At 41.1% G+C, this 25,173-nt stretch overlaps 1 protein-coding gene across 1 annotated transcript in view; it reads left to right on the top strand.

The window, feature by feature from the left end:
* Positions 1-24,841, top strand: part of LOC144605055 (3-ketoacyl-CoA thiolase, mitochondrial-like) — a 45,017-nt gene extending 20,176 nt beyond the window's left edge. The window contains 7 exon segments of the mRNA XM_078420137.1: positions 5,493-5,609; positions 8,230-8,377; positions 11,226-11,401; positions 15,166-15,295; positions 16,299-16,369; positions 19,120-19,274; positions 21,835-24,841. Coding sequence (XP_078276263.1) covers positions 5,493-5,609; positions 8,230-8,377; positions 11,226-11,401; positions 15,166-15,295; positions 16,299-16,369; positions 19,120-19,274; positions 21,835-21,919 — 882 coding nt within the window. The 3' untranslated portion in view covers positions 21,920-24,841.
* Positions 24,842-25,173: the final 332 nt, after the last annotated feature.

Raw genomic sequence — 25,173 nt, 5'->3', positions numbered from 1 at the left:
CGACTAGGGGGAGGGGGAGCAAGGGCAGAGCTGCGGGGTACCGAGGAGACATGAGTGAGGGCCTCGTCTATGATGGGAGAGTGGAACCCCCCCTTTCCCTAAAGAATGAGAACATCTCGGATGTTCTGGCATGGAACACCTCATCTTGGGCGCAGATGCGGCATAGATGGAGGAATTGGGAGTAGGGGATAGAGTCTTTGCAGGAAGCAGGGTGAGAAGAAGTGGAGGCGAGATAGTTGTGGGTGTCAGTGGGTTTGTAGTAGACGTCAGTCAATACTGAAAAGATGTGCTGTGTTCTGCATTAGTAAATAAATCATCCATTTTACACATTACTGGAATTGCATTTTCATTGATGAATGTCTTTGGAAGGTTATGGACAACCTTGGTCTGTGTCGGAAGTAGTTTATTTCTCCCATTTCTTGGTTCACTTGTGACTTCAACCAGTGACGGTAAGGTGTTGAACTGTGACCAATTATACTTAAACTTGGTCGGAAGACTGGGGTATTACTTCTCTAATTTTGTTTCTTGTGTTGCCAATGTCAAGAACCTTGTTTGTGATGACCGTCTGCTTTGTATAACTACAGACCAGGGAATTGTTATGTTCCGGACGGCAGAATGAAGAACTAGACTCGCACATTAGTTGCCCTATCACGTGCATTTTATTACCCAGCATGCCCTGCTTATATTGAACACCAACTCATATACATAAAACATGAATATGTATGAATATGTTACTCTGCTCTCTTTTTTAAAAAAGTTTAAAATCTAAGTACTCGGTCACAATTTTGTTGTTGTGATACTTGATTGAAACCAGTATTGTTTATCCTGTATTTATGAAATTTAAAATGATAAACACATATTTATTTTGCATATCTACACATTTTTGTTTTACTTGTGCAGTGAGTTATCTAACTTACAAATCTAACTTAACTACTGGTTTACGGATCCTGCCTGATCGTCTAACAGTAACAGGTTTAGGTGTTGACTCAACTGTCGGCTTGTTTGGCTCTGTTTTAGTACACTGACTTTGACCAGACGAATGTTTGTTTGTCTACTAACTGAATTTTGTGTTTCAACCACAGCGGTCTTTTCCAACTCACTTTCAGATAAATACTCAGGGATTAGGAATTCATGCTTAGTTTTGGTTCATCTTTGGCTGGAATCATTTGATCAACATGAACACTTTTGATCTTATCTCCAACTTCAACTAAGTATCGTTTTGTTCCACACACTTCCACTATTTTCCCAACATCCCGTTTGTCTCGACTGGACTTGTTGGGAGGACTGAGAACATGAACTTGCTCATCTGGCTTGAAGTTCCTCTCCTTTTTGTGGGAGTCAAAGTGGCGTTTTTGACTTAACTGTTTTTGCTCAACTCTCAAGGCCAAATTGGGTTGAACTAGACTTTTGCGTATTCTTAGCCTTCTCTTCATCAACAGTTCTGCAGGTGAGTAACCCGTTGTGTGTTGTGTGGTTCTGTACTTCAGCAAGAAACTGGCCAAGCTATGTTTCATGCTGAGCTTTGAACGACCCTGCAAAACCTGTTTCTTGAGAACATCTTTGACAACTCTAACAGACCTTTCCGCCGTCCCATTGGAGGCTGGATGGTATGGAGGAACAAGTGTGTGTTTTACCCCGTTACGCTGCTTGAACTCTTTGAACCGTTCTGAACGAAACTGAGGCCCGTTATCAGAAACAAGTTCTTCCGGTAAACCATGGCATGCAAAAATTGATCTCAACTCGTCTATGGTACACTCAGCAGTAGTGCTTGACCCCATATGCTTAACCTCAATCCATTTGGATTGGCTATCTACTTGTACCAGAAAGTTATCATTACCCTTTTCACAAACATCTACATGAACTCTCTGAAAAGGTCTACTTGGCCATACCAGGATTGCAGTGGTGTTTTTGGTGGTTTACTCCAGCAATTTTGTCACACGCTACATTTGCTTACCAGTGACTCGATATCACTGTCAATACCAGGACAATACACAAAACTTCTGGTAATTGACTTCATGCTTACTATGCCAGGATGTTCGGCATGAGGTTCATCCATAATTTTGTTTCTCAAAGACTCTGGTACAACCACTCTGTAACCCCACTTAATGCATTCCTGCTCACATGATAATTCATGGCATCAATTATGGAAAGGGTTCAGTTCTGAGTTCAGTACTGAGTTCAATCCACTATTGATTTCAGTCCAACCGTTCAATGTCTGTTCTTAGACACTCTTCAGCACAGTGTCTTTCTCTGTTTCTGCTGCAATTTCTGTTGCAGTCACTGGAAAGTCTTCATCTACAACTTGCAATGTGTAGATTGAGTTCTTACTTCCCACATCATAGTTTTCATGGGGCAACCGGGACAACGCATCTGCGACTTCGTTGCACTTGGAGCTTCTGTACCCAACCTTGTAGTCATACTGGGACAGCAGAATTGCCCAGCGCTGCATCCTTGATGCCGCCGTGGAGGGGATAGCTGACTTGGGACCAAGTATCACTAGTAATGGCTTGTGATCAGTCACTAGGGTGAATGGTCTGCTGAGAAGAAACTGGTGGAATTTCTTGATTCCGAACACAATGCTGAGTGCTTCCTTTTCTATCTGTGCATAATTGTGCTCACTCGGTGATAGGGTGCGGGATGCAAAAGCAATAGGCTTTTCCTGTCCGTCATCCATTACGTGGCAGATCACTGCACCTACACCATAACTTGAAGCATCACAAGCAAGTTTCATCTCGCATGTCATAGTGAACAAGGAGTTTGTCACTTGTCAAGTTTTTCTTGCAGATGTCATCTGCACGTTGCTGTTCCTTTCCCCACACCCATTTCCCATCTTTTTGAGGCAGATGATGTGGCTTTGGCACGGTTGTTAAATCTGTAAGGAATCGTGCATAGAACTGCACCATCCTTAGGAATGATCGTAGCTCTGACACATTGTTGGGCTTTGGAGCATTCACTATTGCTTCAACTTTCGCCTTGACAGGGCGAAGTCCGTTGGCATCTACTTTGAGTCTGAGGTAGACCACCTCTGACTGCGCAAATGCACATTTACTTTGTTGCAGTTTGACGTTGTGGCAGTTCAGTCGTGTGAGAACTTGCTCGAGGATTTCCAGATGTTTTTCCATGCCCTCTGTGAATATCAGTAGGTCATCCTGGTTGCACACACAGTGTGGAATGCCTTGCAACATTTTGTCCATGACAGACTGGAAGATTTTCGGGGAGGATTTCACGCCATAGGGAAGCTTTGTATATGAAGACATGGACTTATGTGTGTTGATAGTCAAGTACCACTGACTTTCCTTGTCGACATTGAGTTGGGTGTAAGCATGAGACAAATCCAGTTTAGTGAAGACTCTTGCTCCGCTAAGTTCTGCGTACGGATCTTGCAAGGTTGGCAAAGGATATTGTTCGTCGTCAACGGCTTGGTTGATTGTGACTTTGTAGTCACCGCATAGTCGAACAGTTTTGTCCACCTTGGGTACGGCCACAATTGGCGTTGCCCAGTTGCTCTGGTCTGACTTCACGAGTACTCCATTCCGCTCCAACCTGTCGAGTTCCTCCTCCACTTGTTGCTTTAGCGCATATGGTACAGGACTTGGTCGTCAATACACAGGTCTCACATCTTGCTTAAGTCGAATGTATGCAGAGTACCCCGTTATTCCCGTGTAACTGTCGGCAAATATTTGTGCATGTTTGCTTATGACGTTTTCAAGACGTGATTTGGATAAATCGACGCTGAAAATGTTCTTCCAGTCTAACTTTATTCAGCCAATCGTTTCCAAGGAGGGTTGGTTTATTTCTGTAGCAGGCTACTATGATGTGTTACTGGCTGACCATTATGCTGAACTTTACAGTTCATTTGGCTGCATGTCTCCAAAACTTCGCCCGAGTAGGTTCTCAGCTTGACCTTGCTCTCAGACAATGGTGTCTGTGGGAACTTTGTTTCGTACAGGTCTTTGCTCATGACCGAACAATCTGCTGCCATGTCAATACACATATCAATTAACTGTTTATTAATCAATAGTTTAGTTCAAAAGTCCTTGCCTTGGCTTATCGATGTTGGTTGCATAAATGGTGTACAACCCAAGTTCATTTCCATCTGGGTTCATCTCCAAGTTATGAACTCCTTTCTGGTGTTGTCGCTTGTTTCCCGCAGGTTGTTTGTTTCCTGCTTTAAGCTTAGCGTGACATGCTGAGGCCATATGGCCTTTCTTCTGGCAGTTATAACTCTTGGCAGTTTTGAACTGACAAAATTGGGATGAATGATTACCGTTGCAACAATAACAACCGGCTGAACTCTGCTCCCCACCATACTTTGGTTTTGGTTTAGTGCCTTTTGGTTCGGCCATAGGCATTGCTTTGTGACTGTAAACGGCCACTGCAGTCTGTGGTGGACGAAACTCACGAGCATTCTTTGATGCCATCTCCATTGTGGTAGCAATCTTGCATGCCTTATCGAATGTAAGATCTGGAGTGTTCATGAGTTTGGACTGAATTTGTTCATCCACTAGACCACAGACAAATCTGTCGCGTAGTGTGCGCCCGAGAAAGTTTCCAAATTTCCAAAGTACAAAGTTAAGATTTTCAAGGCAATAATGCACTCGCTGATTGTCTCATTCTGCTTCTAGTTTCCGGTGCCGAATTTATAGCTTTCTGCAATTTCCAGAGGCTTTGGGTTGAAGTGCTCCTCCAACCTCTTCATAATGTCATTGAATGGCATGTCTTTTGCCTTTATGGGCACAAGGAGATTCACGAGTGTGCCGTACACTTCAGGACCAATCTCCGTGAGCAGAATCGCTTTCCTGCGTTCGCATTATTTAATGGCTTTATTTGTTGCAGTCACTACCTCTCCTTCACCGCTAATCTACATAATGTTGTTTGCCGTGAAGAACATGTTCGCTCTTTCCATATAGGAGCTGAACGGCTCTCTACTTTTGTCGAAAATGCCAAGGTTTCCGATGTAGCCCGTGGACGCCGCCATCTTGTCCCTCTCTTTTTTTTTTTTTTTAAAGGACGAGGAAAGTCCGCTCAAAACCCCCAATTCACCTAAAACTTAGCTGTACAAAGGCTATACTAACTTGAGGAACTCGACGCGGAAAAAAAACTCAGTCTCAAATCCTATACAATCCCATCCTCGTCGCCGATTTTGTTATATTCTGAACGGCAGAATGAAGAACTACACTCGCATATTAGTTGCCAGTATCACGCATGTTTTATTACCCAGCATTCCCTGCTTATATTGAACACCAACTTATATACATGAATCATGAATATGTATGAATACGTTACAGGAATGAATGATAGGAAATAGATGTTCCTCTTTATGCCACATCCCTCTCCCCACCTTAACCCCAATCCACAAGGGCATTACTGAAGTAAAATATGTTCGCATTTTTAACAAATTTGCTTTCTCTGGTTTAATGATAAAAATGCTATGTTGATCAATTTTGGATAAATTAAATTCTGATTGATGTATGTTTAACATTATGCTGCAGGAAATTTGCCTCAGAGAATCTGAGGTTGTACTTTGTGGAGGATCAGAAAATATGTCTCAAGCCCCTTACGCTGTTCGAAATGTCCGATTTGGCACAAAACTTGGAATTGATATCACGGTAAAAAGCGCTTCAAATATTGTTAATGGTGATTAGAGTAATGATTAATGATACTTTATTTGCCTGGGTAAAAATAAAATATAATGTTATGGTTATTGGTATTCTAACCTAATACAGTATAGTTCCCAGCATCAAAGTGTTTAAATGTAAACACTGAGGAATCAGATTTAAAGTTAATATGCCTCAAATGGAATCTGAGGTGTGAAAAAGCTCTCAATAAATAAAAGTTGTAATGATTAGAAATTCATCAATTGTATGTGTTTTATCTCCAAATGGCTATTTTATAATGCAAAGCAAATTATAAGAAAGGGACATTTAGCCTTTTCCCATTTGTTTTTGAGGTTGTTTATTCAAGAAAATTATTCGTTATTGTCTAGTGAAGAAGGTGGTAGATCTTCTCTTTAAACTAATTAAGTATTTCTTATGGTTCTCCTGCGTTAGTATAAGTAGGAACTTGAGTATGTCCTTCACCGAGCAATGATCCTATCTAAGTCAATACATAATGTAAACTGGAAGAAAACTGTGGTCTGATTTTGTTCCAAAATCTTGTTGCTCTTATCTTTGGTTGAGGATTTGACTAATAATAATAATAATAATGCATTACATTTATATAGCGCTTTTCAAACACTCAAAGACGCTTTACAGGGATTTCTAGAACATAGAGAAGTGAATAAATAGATAAATAAGTAAACGAGCAGAAAAAGGAGACAGAAGGTGAGGTGACCTTCAGTGGTTGAAGGCAGTGCTGAACAGGTGGGACTTCAGTGATGTTTTGAATGTGGTGAGTGAGGAGGAGTCTCTGACGGTTTGGGGTAGTGAGTTCCATAGGGTGGGAGCAGCGATGGAGAAAGCCCTGTCCCCCCAAGATCTGAGTTTGGTCCGGATGGGGGGGGACAGGAGATTGGCAGCAGCAGAGCGGAGGGTGCAGGTGGGAGTGTGCCTGTGGAGGAGGTCAGTCAGGTAGGATGGGGCCAGGTTATGGAGGGCTTTGTAGGTCATGAGGAGGATTTTGTACTGGATTCTCTGGGGGATGAGGAGCCAGTGGAGTTTGTAAAGGACGGGGGTGATATGGTCACGGATCGGGGAGTGGGTGAGTAGACGGGCAGCGGAGTTTTGAATGTATTGAAGTTTACTGATGATTTTTGAGGGTGAGCCATAGAGGAGGCTGTTGCAGTAGTCCAGACGGGAGGTGATGAAGGCATGGATGAGGGTTTCTGCAGCTGTGGAGGAGAGGGATGGACGGAGACGGGCAATGTTTTTGAGGTGGAAGAAGGCTGTCTTTGTGATGTGTTTGATGTGTTTGTCGAAGGAGAGGGTTTGATCAAAGATGATTCCAAAATTCCGGATGTGAGGGGAGGTGGATACTGGGAGACCATCAATATTGAGGATGAAGTTTTGGGTGGATTTGGTGAGCGTTTTTGGACCAATGATGATGATTTCAGATTTGTTGCAGTTGAGTTTGAGGAAATTTGATTGAAGCCAAGATTTTATTTCAGTGATGCAGTTTGTCAGTGTAGAGTGTGTGGTGGTGGAGATTGACTTGGTGGAGATGAGGAGCTGGATATCATCGGCGAAGCAGTGGAAGTTGAGACCATGACGGCGGATTAATTGACCAAGGGGGAACAGGTAGAGGATGAAGAGGAGGGGGCCAAGGACTGAGCCTTGGGGGACACCTTGGGGGAGGGGAGCGGTGGGGGATTTACAGTTGTTAATGGAGATGAACTGGTGCCTGTCAGAGAGGTAAGATTTGAACCAGGATAGGGCTGTGCCGGTGATGTTAAAGGAGGTTTCAAGTCGGGTGAGGAGAATGGAGTGATTTATGGTGTCAAAGGCGGCGCTGAGGTCAAGTAGGATGAGGATGTTGAGGTTGCCAGCGTCGGAGGAGAGGAAAAGGTCGTTTGTGATTTTGAGGAGCGCAGTTTCAGTACAGTGGTTGGAGCGGAATCCGGATTGGAAAGTTTCATACAGGTTATTGGTAGAGAGGTGGTATTTGAGTTGGGAAGCTACAGCACGTTCCAAAACTAGGGCAACTGTCAAGAGTAAATGGAAATATGTTGACTTCTGTGGATACCATGTAGAGAAGAAGATGAATTACTGGGCTATGCTGTCAGGGTCTTGTATAAAATAGGCTGTTCTCTTGCAATAAATATCAAGATACACCAGTCAAGGTGTTTCATCATCTCCTGGCTTAAGCCTTGTAGATTTTGGAAAATGAAGTATTGTCATTACATTGGAAATTTTTATTTGAGGTTGCTCAACTGAAGAAACTGTTGCTAATTGATGTTGACTGAAAATGACAAAATTGTACAGCAAGGTCTAAAGCATTGTGTGTAGGAAGGAACTGCAGATGCAGGTTTAAACCGAAGATAGACTCAAAAAGCTGGAGCAACTCAGTGGGACAGGCAGCATCTCTGGAAAGAAGGAATGGGTGACGCTTCAGCTTCAGAAGAAGGGTCTCCACCCGAAACGTCACCAATTCCTTCTCTCTAGAGATGCTGCCTATCCCGCTGAGTTGCTCCAGCTTTTTGTGTCTATCTAAGGTCCAAGGCATTTTTGAGATAGATATGTGGTGTTACCCTTCTATCTGATCAAACTACTTCATGAACGAATTTTGTTGCAGATGGAGGACACCTTGTGGGCAGGACTGACTGATTTCCACATTAAAACTCCTATGGGTATTACAGCAGAAAATCTTGCTGAACAGTATGAAATAAGCAGGGATGAATGTGATGCATATGCACTGAAGTCACAGCAGAGATGGAAAGCTGGTAAGCATTTGACATACAGGATCTGCACATTAGAACATACTTTGGAGAGTATGGAAGGAAGAAGTGTTAGATTAGAGTCATACAGCATGGAAACAGACTTTTCGGCCCAACTTGTCCAAACCGGCCAGGATGCCCCAACTACACTTGTCCCACTTGTCCGCATTTGGCCCAAATCTATCTAAGCCCTGTACCTGCCCAAATGTCTTTTAAATGTTGTAATAATTAGATGGAGATTTTTAAATAAGTGTCAGAAATTAAATATCTGTAACCAAAAAGATATTCACTGCAAATACCATTAAGTTTTACTGTATTTAAAACATATCTTTCTGCGGATTTTGTAATTGGAACTTAGTGAGTAGAATCTCAATAACACACCTAACCTTGAGTGAATGACAGAGTTATTGTGTTACATAGCAGACAAATAGCCCCTCAATACCGACCATGATGCCCATCTAAGCTGAATTCATTTGCCTGTATTTGACCCATATATATCCTTCTGAACCTTTCCTATCCATGTATCTGTCCAAATATCCTTTAAACGTGATTGTTGTACCCGCCTCAACTACCTTCCCTTGACAGCTTGGTCCATATAAGCAGCACCTGCTGTGTGAAGGAGGCCCCTTGGGTCCCTTTTAAAATCTGTTCCCTCTCACTGTAAACAGGAAAAAGACTGTCAGCATTCACTTTTCTATGCCCCTACCGATTGGGTTTTTTCTTCACCTTGCCTACCAAATCCATCTCTTGCTGTTTTTTGTCGTCTTGATTCCCCTCTTGCGTGTGCCTCTACAATTCCTATACTCCAGCGATTCGCTTGACCCTGACTGCCTAAAGTGATGTATGTTCCTTTTTGCTGACTAGCTCCTCAATATCCCTCATCAAACACTACCTGCCTCAATCAGTTCATCTGGCAGCTTATTCCATATACCTACCTCCAACTTGGATTCCCTCCCTCTGATTCCTATTAAATCTTTCCCCCCTCAACCTAAACCTATTTGTGCTATTTTTTGATAGCCCTTCCCTGAAAAAAAGGCTGTGTGTGTTCACCTTATTTAAATTCCTCTGGCCACTCCCTCTTCTCCCATCAGGCAAAGGGTAGAGAAGTGTGAAAAGGCACACCGCCAGATTTAGGGACAGTTCCTTCAAGCTGTTATCAGGCAACTGAATCATCCTACCACAACCAGAGAGCATTCCTGAATTACTATCTACCTTGTTGGTGACCCTCAGACTATCTTTGATCGGACTTTGCTGGCTTTACCTTGCACTAAACGTTATTCCTTTATCATGTATTTATCTATACACTAAATGGCTCGATTGTAATCATGCATTGGCTTTCCACTGACTAGATAGCTTGCAACAAAAGCTTTTGACTGTACCTCGGTACACATGACAATAAACTAAACTGTAAACTGTTTATACATCTCTATTAGGTCATCCTTCAGTCTCCTACACTCCACGGAATAAAGTATTAACCAGCCTAACCTTTCCCAATAACAAAGTCCCTTGAGTCCTGTCAACATTATCGTAAATCTTCTCTGCATTCTTTTTAGCTTAATAGCATCTTCCCTACAGCAGGATGGCTAAAACTGAACACAATACTGCAAGTGTGGCCTCACCAACTATTATGGAACTCCAACATAACTTTCCAACTTCTACTCCTACTCAATGCCCTTACTGATAAAGACCAACATGCCAGAAGTATTCTTCACCACCCTATCTAACTGTGATGATACTTGTACTTGTAAGTCTGTCTGTTATGCAACACTTCTGCAAGTCCTACCATTCACTGTGAAATTCCTATCCTGATTTGACTTGCTAAAACAATAAAGATCCTACTGTAATTGTTAATAAACTTCTTCACTGTCCATGTCACCACCTATTCTAGTCCAAACTTACTGTCCATGCCTTGTACATTCTCATCCAAATTATTGATATAAATGACAGACAACAAAGGGCCCATCATTTACCCTTTGAGGTCATGGGGTTCCAGTCTGAAAAACAGTCTTCCACCATCACCCTCTGCTTCCTATTATCACACCAATTTTGTATTCAATTATCTAGCTCTCCCCAGATCATATGTAATCTAACCTTCCAGAGTGGTCTACCATGCAGAATGTTATCAAAAGTCTTGTTGAGGTCTGTAAAAACGACATCTACTGCCCCTCATCGACCTTCGTGATTACTTTTTCCAATAAATTCAATCAAATTTGTGGGACACGATCTCCACACACAGAGCCATGCTGACTATCCCTAATCAACGCCTTTCAAAATGCATGTATATTTTATCCCTCAGAATTAGTTACAAATATAGCGCTACAAGTAACTGAAGAACACAAGGAGATTGTTAAACCAGTCCTCAACACATATTTGTATTTTTCTTTTAATATTTAAGCTGGTTAATTGGAAATCAAGTTTAAAAAAATTAAAACCTGAATGAGAAAGCAATTTAACAATTCATGTGGTACTTAACAATTTGTGGAAAAAGTCCAACTAATGTATTTTTGTATAAATTGCTGAAAATATCTTAAGGGAGACTGTTTTTGGAGAAGTTGATGTATCTATGGAAAAAAATAGCACAAACTCTAACATTTTTAAAGAATGGATGAATATCTCTCAAAGAAATATATCAATATCTGAAACCCTAAGATTCACTCTAACTCGTGATTTAATGCACAACATTTTCAGTGACATTTAAATCTGCTTTTGAAAATGTTTTCTCACCCATTCTTGTTTATTAGAGAGGAAATTGGGACAGAAACTGTAACACTAAAGATTGAGAAACAAGTAGGAAGATGCAAGTATGCATTTATTGTGATTAAAATATACGTGTGTTGCTGTTGATGTGATTCAGCTCATGATGCCGGTTACTTCAATGAAGAGATGGCTCCCATTGATCTGAAAATCAAAAGAGGAAAGGAATCTTTAGCACAAGATGAACACCCGAGACCACAGACCACTGCAGAACAGATGGCTAAGCTACCGACCGTGTTCAAGGCAAAAGGCACCGTCACGGCAGCAAATGCTTCGGTATGTTCCAAAACGCTTTCCTCCTGAATTATCTGGTTGATGAAATTTGCTATCAGATAGCTTTGTTTCTCCAGTTTAGATGATTTCCCTCCATCCATGCAAGCTCATTGTGATTCCTTGCATTTGTCAATCTCTGTTCCCTTGTCAAGTAACTCCACCCATCTCCCTGGCCACTTGCCTTGGGTAATGCAAACTGTCCCTAGTTTTGGCCTCTGTAAAAGAGTTCCCTTCCACATATTTAGCCATTAACAAGGTGGTCTACTTCCATCTGTTGATCCTGTGGTGAGCTTCTTCCCTTACGTCCACGTTAATCTATTACTTCCCATCTGTAATATGTTTACATATTCTATTACATAGATACAGTGCATTCAGAAAGTATTCAGACCCCTTCACTTTTTCCACATTTTGTTACGTTACAGCCTTATTTTAAAATGGATTAAATTCTTTTTTTTATCATCAATACCCCATAATAAAAAATCAAAAATAGGTGTTTAGAAAATTTTGCAGTCATTAAAAAGAAATAACTGAAATATCACATTTACATAAGTATTCAGACCCTTTACTCAGTACTTTGTTCAGGCACCTTTGGCAGCGATTACAGCCTCAAGTCTTCCTGGGAATGACGCTACAAGCTTGCCACACTTGTATTTGGGTCATTTCTCCCATTCGTCTCTGCAGATCCTCTCAAGCTCTGTCAGGTTGGATGGGGAGCGTCGATGCACAGCTATTTTCAGGTCCCTCCAGAGATGTTCGATCGGGTTCAAGTCTGGACTCTGGCTGGGCCACTCAAGGACATTCACAGACTTGTCATGAAGCCACTCCTGCATTGTCTTGGCTGTGCGCTTAGGATCGTTGTCCTGTTGGAAGGTGAACCTCTGCCCCAGCCTGAGGTCCAGAACGCTCTGGAGCAGGGTTTCATCAAGGATCTCTCTGTACTTTGCTCCGTTCATCTTTCCCTTGATCCTGACTAGTCTCCCAGTTCCTGCCGCTGAAAAACATCCCCACAGCATGATGCTGCCACCACCTTGCTTCACTGTAGGTATGATATTGGCCAGGTGAGGATGAAGGTTTCCTCCAGATGTGATGCTTGGCATTCAGCCCAAAGAGTTCAATCTTGGTTTCATCAGACCAGAGAATCTTGTTGCTCCTGGTCTGAGAGTCCTTTAGGTGCCTTTTGGCAAACTCCAAGTGGGCTGTCATGTGCCTTTTACTGAGGAGTGGCTTCTGTCTGCCCACTCTACCATAAAGGCCTGATTGGTGGAGTGCTGCAGATATAGTTGTCCTTCTGGAAGGTTCTCCCATCTTCACAGAGGAGCTCTGTCAGAGTGACCACCGGGTTCTTGGTCACCTCTCTGACCAAGGCCCTTCTCCCCCGATTGCTCAGTTTGGCCGGGCGGCCAGCTCTATGAAGAGTACTGGTGGTTCCAAAGTTCTTCCATTTAAGAATGACGGAGGCCACTGTGCTCTTCGGGACCTGCAATGCTGCAGAAATTGTTTTATACCCTTCCCCAGATCTGTGTCTCGACACAATCTCGGCGGTCTACGGACAATTCCTTCGTCTTCATGGCTTGGTTTTTGCTCTGACATGCACTGTCAACTGTGGGACCTTATATAGACAGGTGTGTGCCTTTCACAAATCATGTCCAGTCAATTTAATTTACCACTGGTGGACTCCAATCAAGTTGTAGAAACATCTCAAGGATAATCAATGGAAACAGGATGAACCTAAGCTCAATTTTGAGTGTCATAGCAAAGGAACTGAATACTTATGTAAATGTGATATTTCAGTTATTTATTTTTAATTACTTTGCAAAAATTTCTAAACACCTGTTTTCGCTTCTTCATTCTGGGTTATTGTGTGTTTTAAAATAAGGCTATAACTTAAAATGTGGAAAAAGTGAAGGAGTCTGAATACTTTCGGAATGCATTGTACGTAGACAATAGGTGTAGGTCATTCGGCCCTTCGAGCCAGCACTGTCATTCAATGTGATCATGGCTGATCTTCCACAATCAGTACCCCGTTCCTGCTTTCTACCCATATCCCTTGATTCTGCTAGCCCTAAGAGCTCTATCTAACACTCTTTTGAATACACCCTGTGAATCGGCCTCCACTGCCTTCAGAGGCAGAGAATTCCACAAATTCACAACTCTGTGTGAAAAAGTTTTTCCTCATCTCAGTTCTAAATGACCAACTCCTTATTCTTAAACTATGGCCCCTGGTTCTGGACTCCCCCAACATCGGGAACATGTTTCCTGCATCTGGCGTGTCCAATCCCTTAATAATTTTATCTATTTCTATAAGATCCCTTCTATTTTCCAGGGAATACAAGCCCAGTCGCTCCATTCTATCGTCATTTGACAGTCCCGCCATCCCAAGAATTAACCTCGTGAACCTGCGCTGCACTGCCTCAATAGCAAGAATTACCTTCCTCAAATTAAGAGACCAAAACTGCACACAATACTCCAGGTGTGGTCTCACGAGGGCCCTGTACAACTGCAGAAGGACCTCTTTGCTCCTGTACTCAACTTCTCTCATTATGAAGGCCAACATGCCATTAGTTTTCTTCACTGCCTGCTGTAACTGCATGCTTACTTTCAGTGACTGATGTACAAGGACACCCAGATCTCGTTGTACTTCCCCTTTTCCTAACCTGACACCATTCAGATAATAATCTGCCTTCCTGTTCTTGCCACCAAAGTGGATAACCTCCACATTACACTGCATCTGCCGTGCATCTGCCCACTCACCCAAACTGTCCATCCTCGTAGCATCCTCTTCACAGTTCACACTGTTACCCAGCTTTGTGTCATTTGCAAATTTGCTAATGTCATTTTTAATTCCTTCATCTAAATCATTAATGTATATTGTACTGTTGTGCTGCTGCAAGTAAGAAGTTCATTGTCCTATCTGGGACCTATCCATATATATATCTATATACTAAAACTCTCGTTTGTCTTTTTATTTGTGATCGAACTACAGCCAAAACGGTTCACGATAGCTTGACAATTTTAGGCCCACCTTTCTCACTGTCATCGCTTTAATGGTAAAGCAAGTCGTTTTATTGAAATCGGTGTTATATTTTTTAAGTTATTCACATTTTAAAGTTTAAATCTATCCTAGGGAGGGAGGAGGGAGGGAGGTGGAGGGGAGGGAGGGGGGAGGAAGGTGGATAAGGGGGATGGAGAGGAGGAAGGGGAGGGGGGGAGGGAGGGAGGGAGGTAGGAGAGGGTGCTCTCCCCTTTCCTCTCCCCCCGCGCCCGCCCCCAGCCACCACAGCCTCGGATGTACCCTGGGATCTTGCTGTGCGCTTTTGGAGTGGGGGAGGGGAGGATGCTAGACCAATGCAGGAGAGGTTTGGACCCAACGCATCCATGGGTCATCTAGTATGACAATAAAGCACTCTTGACTCGTGACCCATTGCTGTGAGCTTGAGAATATATTTTACTCTTACCTACTGTTTTATTTATCCTCCCCTGAATCAGGAGAGCTGAGGTCGGTTGGATTGCTCGAATGTTACTGCAGCCCGCATTACAGGGATCAAAATAAGATCTTTCCATGGGACGGTCATTTCTTTATTACGAGGCATTTGTTGAATCATTGCATACTGCTAAATATTGTACTTCATTGGGATATACGAGTTTTTTTTTAAAAACAGTGACAGCATGGTATCAACAGTGAAAGAGATTTTACCCAGAAGAATTGAGTATATGTGACATGATTTGACCAAAATCTGCATTTGAGTTTTTTTATGCATTTCCATCAGGGAGTGTGCGATGGAGCTGCTGCAGTGATATTGGCCAGCGAAGAAGCAGTCCAAAAGCACAAGTTGACGCCACTGGCCAGAATAGTGGCTCATCATGTATGTGGATGTGATCCAAGCATTATGGGAATTGGTGAGTCCTATTGCATTGTAACTGTGGGAACTCATTTTGAAGAAGTGCTATCCCAGGTTGGTAAATGGACAGGGAACTCAATTTGTGATGGGATATTGCACAGATAATTAAGTATTACACTTAAAAACTGAATAGGAGCATTATTTGTTACATTAAATAGGATGTATGCTGTCTTGACAAGCTCTTGATTATAATAACAGAATGGATTTATTTAATGTATTGAATTTAAATTCGCCATTTGCTATGGTGAGATTTGAACTTGTGTCACTGGATCATTCATAAATCTGCTCTCAAGTGATGCCCCATTAATGATGCCCATGAAACTATTGTGCTGCTATGAATTCCCATGTTGTTTACTAATGCCCCAGAGTGCTTATCCCATTTTGGACAACCTGTAATGCCAGTCTCAAAGAAAAGTCGTTGGTTTTTAAACTGGTCTCCAAAATGCCCAGCACTAAAAGCTGAGGTTGTCAGTTGTTGATGAATGGGCAAAGGTGGACAGAGTTTGAGAATGGTCGATTGTGATTTCATGTACAGTTTAGTAGCATATCAATATTGATTACTGAGGCAGTTTAATGGAGCACCAATGTTCATTACTTAGGTCTGTCAATAATAAGCAATTGCCAGATCAATCAATGTTCTGATGTGAAAGAATACCAGGGAAAAAAAATATACCATGAAACATACTGCCTATAAATGTAACATGAAACTGACCCTGCCTATAAATTATTTTTCAAATTATGATGAAGTAACAAATACTAAGAACCCCAATATTGGGCAGTACATCTTTGTTCAAATAATATTTTGTTATTTTAAGTATTCTAGGTCAATCATTTTTTGGTGAAGATGCATAATTCTTTCATCTGAAAATACTTCTGTGATACTCTGCAGCAGGTTAAGCTGAAGAGCATGTATCCTTCTGTAAAATAGAATAGAGGACAATTTAGTGTAAGATCTTAAAAATGCTCCCTTTTTATATAGCTCTTTTATCTGTCGCTGACAGGTCCTGTGCCAGCAATTGGTGGGGCCCTGGAGAAAGCAGGATTATCCTTAAAGGACATGGATCTCGTAGAGGTCTGTACAAAGCTGGTGCCCAACCTGAATGTTGGGAGTGTATTGGGGAGGCTGAATGATCTAGTAATATCAATGTTGCAATTTTCCTGATCTTGTTCCTGACTCCTTGCAGTTTTGTTTATGGTAACTTTGCCCTGGGTTTGCTTTTACCTACCTTATAAGTCAGAACAGCAAATTTCAATAGAGTGTTCAATAATGAGTGGAATGTAGACAAAAGAAACTGCAGATGCTGGGTTACAAAAATGACACACTGTGCTGGAGTAACTCAGCGGGGTCAGGCAGCATCCCCAGAGAACATGGAGAGGCAATGTTTCGGATCAGGGCCCTTCAGTCTGAAGAAGGGTCCTGACTCAAAACATCCCCCAAGGTCATGTGATAGGAGTAGAATTAGGCCATTCAGCCCATCAAGTCTACTCCGCCATTCAATCATGGCTGATCTATCTCTCTCTCCTAACCCCATTCTCCTGCCTTCTCCCCATAACCTCTCACACCTGTACCAATCAAAAATCTATCTATCTCTGCCTTAAATATATTCACTGACTTGGCCACTACAGCCTTCTGTGACAAAGAATTCCACAGATTCACCACCCTCTGACTAAAAAAAATTCTCTTCATCTCCTTCCTAAAAGAACGTCCTTTAATTCTGGGGCTATTACCTCTAGTCCTAGACTCTCCCACCAGTGGAAACATCCTATCCATGTCCTCCTGATGCTGCCTGAGGCCCCTGAGTTACTGCAGCAATATGTGTAATTTTTTTTGTTCAGCAATGGGTGCTAGTCCAATTCACAAAGCCTACTTTTCAAGCAAAGTTACTGGATTAGTAACAAATTTGTTTACCAAATGTCTAAACTAAGAAGATTGAAGCAAATTGTAGTTATGGTGTTCTGCTGCCATTAGTTAACTGTCCATTTTAGAAGTTTGAGCTAAATTGGCATTCTAGCACAGCAATTCACTGTCCACCTCCAGGGCCTGATCAGATATATCCGAGGACATTGCAGGGAAACTAGAGAGTAAATTGCGGGAGCCCTGGTGGAAATTTACGAGTCGTCCTCAAATACCAGAGAGGTACCGAAAGACTGGAGGGTGGCAAATGTTGTGCCTCTTTTCAAGAAGGGCTGCAGGGAAAATGCTGGGAACTATAGGCCAGTGAGCTTAACATCTGTAGTTGGAAAGTTCCTAGAGAGTCTTCTGAGGGATAGGTTATACAGGCATTTCGATGGGCAAGGGCTGATTATGGACAGTCAGCATGGTTTTGTATGTGCGAGGCCCTGTCTCACAAATCTGATTGATTTTTTTTTGAAGACGTGACCAAAAAGGTCGATGAGGGCAGAGCTGTAGATGTTGTATACATGGATTTCAGTAAGACATTTGACAAGGTTCCGCATGGTAGGCTACTCTGGAAGGTTAGATCGCATTTGATCCAAGGAGAGATATCTGAATGGATAGTAAATTGGCTCCATGGAAGGAAGCAGAGGGTGATGGTGGAAGGTTGCCTCTCGGACTGGAGGACTGTGGCTAGTGGTGTGCCTCAGGGTTCGGTGCTGGGCCCGTTACTGTTTGTCATCTACATCAATGATTTGGATGAGAACATACAGGGCAAGATCAGCAAGTTTGCTGATGATACAAAAGTTAGTGGTTTTGCAGATAGTGAAGATAGTTGTGAAAGATTGCAGCAGGATCTGGATCGATTGGCCAGGTGGGCGGAGGAATGGTTGATGGAATTTAATACAGAGAAGGTTGAGGTGTTGCATTTTGGGGGGTCGAGCAAGGGCAGGATCTACACAGTAAATGGTAGGCCTCTGGTTATCTGGTTAGTGTTGTAGAGCAGAAGGATCTCGGAGTACAGGTGCATGGTTCCTTGATGGTCGAGTCACAGATAGATAAGGTGGTCAAAAAGGCATTTGGCACTTTGGCCTTCATCAGTCAGAGTATTGAGTATTGACGTTGGGAGGTCATGTTGCAGTTGTATAAGACGTTGGTGAGACTGCATTTAGAATATTGTGTTCAGTTCTGGGCACCATGTTATAGGAAAGATATTGCCAAGTTTGAAAGGGTATGGGGAGAAGGCAGGAACGGGGTACTGATTGAGATTGATCAGCCATGATCGCATTGAATGGCGGTGCTGGCTCGAAGAGCTGAATGGCCTACTCCTGCACCTATTGTCTATTGTCTATTGGTTCAGAAAAGATTTACGAAGATGTTGCCAGGACTAGAGGGTGTGAACTATAGGGAGAGGTTGAGCAGGCTGGGTCTCTATTCCATGGAGCACAGGAGAATGAGGGGTAATCTTATAGAGGTACACAAAATCATGAGGAAAAATAGATCGGGTAGATGCACAGATTCTCTTGCCCAGAATAGGGGAATCGAGGACCAGAGGACATAGGTTCAAGGTGAAGGGGAAAAGATTTAATAAGAATTTGACTGGTAACTGTTTCACACAAAGGGTGGTGGGTGTATGGAACAAGCTGCCAGAGGAGGTAGTTGAGCCTGGGACTATCCCATCGTTTAAGAAACAGACAGGTACATGGATAGGACAGGTTTGGAGGGATATGGACCAAGTGCAGGCGAGTGGGACTAGTGTAGCTGGGACATTGTTGGTCCAAGTGTGAGCAAGTTGGGCCGAAGGGCCTGTTTCCACACTGCCTTAATAAATGAACACAGGATGAATGTTTTATTTTGTTCAAATCATTTAATTTCAAAATAATGTTTATGCTGTTCTTGATTTCTATGTATTATCTTTTCTCTAAAAGGTAAATGAAGCATTTGCTCCTCAGTATTTGTCAGTGGAGAAAGCTTTAAAATTGGATCCTGAAATTACCAATGTAAATGGAGGTGCCATAGCATTAGGACACCCATTGGGGGCATCAGGAAGCAGGATAACAGCACATCTAGTTCATGAGCTCAGGTATGAGAAATACATTTATCTGTTTAAATGTTTGTCCTCTGAAAAAATTATTTGAAGGTGCTGTTTGTATTTCTATATTCAAAGATCAGCTGACAAGATCTTGCAGCTTGAATGCATTGAACTTGTTCCACTACAAGTTCTCTACAAACTATATTCCTACATTCAAAGCAAGCTATTCCAATGAGAGATTGCATCAAATTCTGATTCTTGTAACATAGGGGTGCATTTTCATTTACCCAGAAAAAATGTAAAGGACAAGAAATAATTATTTATGATTCAGAACATGTATTCATGTATCAATTGTAAACGTGTATTGTCTTTCCACTGACTAGCACGCAACAAAAACATTTCACTGTTCCTCAGTATACATGACAAAACTAAACTAAGATCAAGAATGTGTGCACATTACAAGATGTGCCTCAATCGCCGAAAAAGAATGCAGTTCAATAACAGCAGATGTTCGTAAATTAGAATAAACATTATTATCAGTATTCTTACCTTTCCAGCTTCCTTCCTTTCTGCTCCAAAATGTTCAAGTTGTGTGTGTATAACAACATGTGGTGGCAATAGATTTAATGGGGGGTAAATAGCTTTGTTGAATGAGGATTCCTTTAGCTAACATGCACATCTCAGGATAAACCACCGAGAATGGAATCTTGAATGGTCTGTCCCAATTTCTCGACCCAATGATGAATGTTGGGTAAAGAACTCTCTATGCTACTAAAAATATTTAAAACTCAAGGACTATTTTAAAAATAAAACATTTTTAAATTGAGAGGGATCTCTAAGATATAGGTTTTGTCTGGATTCTAAAGGATTGCTATTTGATGTATTTTTGGAAATTCTGTTCCATATTTGCTATTCTGATGAAAAGGTAAAGTATCATTCTTCATATTGACTCTATTATGTTTCCTATACTTTTATATCGTATGAATATTTTTAGAAGAGTAAATGGTGCACTTGCAATTTTTTTGTTTGTGAATATAATCACATTACTTTTATTGATTCCTGTCCAATGCTCTAAAATTGTGCGCACCTATTTTGTACGTACTTGATTGGAACATAATTGCTCATGTGGTTACAGGAGTTTTAATACAGGAAAGAGATCTCCAGGCATCCTAAAGTATTTGAGGATACTACAAAGCCAAAAACAACAGATAGTGAAGGGTAGTGACGAAGAATTTAGTTAAAATTTTGGATTTAGGGGGATCTTAAAGGAAGTTAGGAATATGGATTCTTTAAAAAAGGGTATGATGCAGATTAAATGAAATTCAGCCAAGTATATCAGAAAGCCACAAATATTTTCTTTCCTTTAAAACATTACAGATTTTGATCTCAATTTTAAAGATGCGTGACCTTATTAAGATATATATTTTTTTTTTTAATTTTTTTTTATTTATAGTATTTTCAATAGGCATTCAAAAATACATAAGTGGATAAATATAAGGGAATACATAAGCATAAACAATGGCAAGATATTTCAGATTTTTTTGCTTCCTTTTGTCTGGAAATTTATTTCCTGATTTACAGCATAGGAGGAGATATTTTGGCTCATATCATATACATACAGCCGGAAACAGGCCTTTTCGGCCCTCCAAGTCCGTGCCGCCCAGTGATCCCCGTACATTAACACTATCCTACACCCACTAGGGACAATTTTTACATTTTACCCAGCCAATTAACCTACATACCTGTACGTCTTTGGAGTGTGGGAGGAAACCGAAGATCTCGGAGTAAACCCACGCAGGTCACGGGGAGAACGTACAAACTCCTTACAGTGCAGCACCCGTAGTCAGGATCGAACCTGAGTCTCCGGCGCTGCATTCACTGTAAAGCAGCAACTCTACCGCTGCGCTACCGTGCCGCCTATCTCTGCTTTGTTGTTAGCTTCTCCCAAGTAACAATGATCTATTCTACATTTTCTTTGATCTCCATTCCCTTTGTCCTGTTTTCATACCTTGCACATCCTTATCTATACACTGTAGTGGGTCTGGACGCAGCAGGAATCGGGCAAGACGCCAGGTAAGGATTAACAATAACTTTAATGCAGCATCAGAACATCCACTCTCTTCAGTCTCCCGCACGAGTAAACTCTAGCCCCTTCAGGTAAACCCCGTAGCACCAGACCCCTTACAGCCCTGTCCACTCAGTGCGGAGGGGGATGACCCAGGGAGTGACCTAACCCCCCCTGTCCACTCAGTGCCGAGGGGAATGACCCAGGGAGTGGCCTAACCCCTGGGCACCGCCACAACACTTCCTTACCCCTGGCATCAGTCTGAAGAAGGGTTTCGACCCAAAACGTCACCCATTAATTTTCTTCAGCGATGCTGCTTGTCCTGCTGAGTTACTCCAGCATTTTGTGTCTCTCTTCAGCCTAACGTATATATTTTTATTGTCCAAGTGGCTCAGTGCAGAATGGCGAGCCGGTGAGATTGCATCCTCAGTTGCCCTGTTCTGCCTGGGTGCAGGAAGCAACTCCAACACAATCGTCAATGTTGCCAAGAAACAGTTGAGGAGTGCTTCCATTTCATTTTTGTCTTTTCCATTTTTGTTCTTTCAGACGACGGAAAGGTAAATATGCAGTGGGTTCAGCTTGCATTGGAGGTGGCCAAGGGATCGCCCTTGTGATCGAGAATGTGAAGTAAAATAACACCAAGAATGTTCAGTTACAAGATGAAAACCTCGTTATCGATGTTTGGGGCTGCCTTTATTTTGGAGCAGCTGCTCCTGTTTCAGATACTACACTAAGTCCAACTGAATCTCCATTCAAAAATGTTACCTGACCAAATACTTGGCATTCCCATTTTGGGTAAAAGATTGGCACTAACTAAAAATTACCAGTCACTAAAATAAATTGACATTTTACTCATACATGAAAAAAAAAACAGGGAATTCTGTAAAAGGCACAACACTATTCAAGAATACCAAAGCACTGCTAACCCTGCTTATTATTTTTGCCATTTTAGTTTCTTTTTAATAACTACAAACATTTCCTTAGCCCCTTGGTCTTGCAAAATATATCTTCTCCAGCTGTTGTGTATCGACTTCCAGACCACAAGATGTTGGACAACAGAAGCCAAAGTTTTAGGTGGTTAAGAGAAATTCTTCACTTTGCTCAAGTATTCAAATAACCAAAATTCAAATTTAAAAATAAGTAAGAGTAGAACTCAGCTATTTTTGGCCAGAACTCTTGGGCCATGGGTTACAGGGAAATATTGATGTAAAACCTGTAATGGATTTAAGAAATAAATATGATTTAATGTTTGGAAAAAGGAATGATTGGGAAATATACTTGAGGTTAACTGAAATAATGAAATGTAGACATTTTAGATATGATAGTCTTTTCCTAATTTTAAAGTTGATTATGTTTATATGTCCCATGCTTCCCATTTTTCTTGTTCCTTACCTGTAGCCAGACACTGAGTCAGTATTTTTGCCAGGAATGGCTGAAGTAATTGTATGATGGTTGACTGTCTTGAACGTCAAATGCATGATCATCTACTTAGGGAAGCCAACAGTGTGATAACTAAATCTGCAAGATTTTTTTTCAAACCACAATGAATGTTGTACAAACTACTCATATGAAACTAGATTAAATATCTTCCTTCTTGTCCCCATAGCATTATTTTTAGTTTTGCAAATACCCTTGCATTTCTAAGTTTACTAAAATTATCAAACCAAATTTCTGCCACAGCAGATTTCTCTTTAACTAATTTGATGTGATATCATTTTCACTTCTGAAATATAGGTGCAGGAAGCTCTTAATTCCTAAGTACATCATGTCAGCTAGCAGAAATCAGTTTTGAGACGAGACCTTTGCTCATCTGTGATTGTATTTTGGTTTGAATATTTTGCTCTTTGAGTATTATTAGTAAAGCAGTTTAATAAATTGGCTTCCTTAAAATAAAACCATAAGACATAGGAGCAAAATTAGGCCATTCTGCCCATCGAGACTGCTCTGCTATTTTTCCCTATTTTCCAATTTTCCTGTCATTTTTGAAGGATTTTGCCATGAACTACCCTATAATTACAGTTTCCTACAAATATCATCAAATGATAAGCAGCATTGCGACCTCTTTGGAGTTTTTCCTTCTGCTCATATTTGTTTATGCCAGAGCCTACCTTAATACAAACCAGGAATGGAGCTCTAGAACAAATCCTCATCACCCATCCTTACCGAAGGCAGTACGTTTAATGATTGAATGAAAAGAAGAGTCCCAAGTCATTTTTTATAGGTGCCCTAACTTTCCAGTGGTTCCAGAGTAAAACTTCTAGTATCCAGTATATCTCAAATCCTGGGTCATTGGCATAGTCAAAGTAGACATGGTAGGTGAAACCACCGACAATTCCCTGCTGGAAGAGAGTTGGCCAGATAAGACAATTTAACAAAAAAATTCTGGTGCCCTACTGTTTTGATCTCTGTGATCTCTTTGGTTCGTGGCACTTCCATAGATATCAGCTGATATGAAACATTCACTCGATAACGGAGGCACTGTAGTTTCTGGAATCTATAATTTGGATACTCCCCAAATTACTATAAACTCTTGAATGCAAATTGATTTCGGAATTTCGGAATTTAAATATATATATTTTTTTAATTGATTTTGAGGGCGGAATTTTCTTTTTGGGATGCTCAGGATTTTCTTGTGACAATTCTGACACTTTTTTTAGTAATGAGGAGGAGATATTTTGATAGCACTCTTCAAATGAGAAATGTAAAACTGGATAATGGCAAATTGGTCATGGAAATCTCGAGTAATTATGCACAAATAGTTTTCAAAAACCTGATATTTTCATGTTTGTTTGTGTTGTCATATCAGTTCTGAGAAAGCACTTATAATATCACATTGTTTCTGAATGCCAGTCAATGGAAGATGCCTTTGTTGGTAAGAAATACCCCTTTGCACTTATTGATCCCTCCAGCCATTGAAGAGAGTCAGATGGATTTAATTGCATTTAGATTCCATCCTATATCTAAAGAGATACTTATATGATGTAGCACTAGCAGTTCTAAAATGCCAAATTTATGGACATGGAGGAAGATTCTGTATTCGCAATGCAGAAAACCAAGAATAGTGATGACTAAATGGATCCCAGACTTTTTCTGTAAACTGCATTTGGTTGCTAATTGGAATACAACAATTAATAGCATTACATCTCCTACACATTTATCTACAAAAACAAACTGCCACATCTCTCCTGAAGGAGGGCATTAGTATCTTTCTGACATCTTCTATAATCACTGATAGTAGTTTCTGAAGGTGGTTTAGCTGGAATCTGTACTAATATCCATGGTCTGATCAACACAGAATAAGAAGGGGCACCTTTTAACTAATGTACTTATTGAAAAATCCATCATTTCCTTTACTTGCCGAAAATTGTGCATGAGACAATATTGCTTTTACCTGTTTTTTAACAAATTAAATCTATGCTTGAATTAGAATTTATCGTTATAAAAAATTAATCGTGCCTTAAATAAGCTGATCTACTTTTGATGCAACAATGGAAAATAAATTGTTATATTTTGCCACGTGATTGTATTTTGAATTTCTTGCATGTAATATGCACAATAAAAATAAAACGTAATTATTATTTTTATTATAGTTTTTTTACCTCTCCTATCCCCCTTTTTATGGTAGCTTACAATGTGCTCTAAGAAGAACAAAGATGTGATGTCTTGGAAACCTACCACTGATGCTAACAGTAGCAGTATGTGTAAGAACAGCTTCTTTTTCTGGGCTCAAAATGGACATATCAGTTGGTGTAAGGGGGAAATCTTGCGCTGAGTAATTTCATAGTCATACAGCATAGATAAAAATCCTTCGATGTCCATGCCACTCGTTGTATCCATCTATCTTAGGTCCATTAGCTTACATTGGGTCTGTGGGTTTCTATTTCT

Source organism: Rhinoraja longicauda, chromosome 1 (genome assembly GCF_053455715.1).
Source record: "Rhinoraja longicauda isolate Sanriku21f chromosome 1, sRhiLon1.1, whole genome shotgun sequence".
NCBI lineage: Eukaryota > Metazoa > Chordata > Chondrichthyes > Rajiformes > Arhynchobatidae > Rhinoraja > Rhinoraja longicauda.
This window is presented reverse-complemented; position numbering and strand designations above follow the sequence as displayed.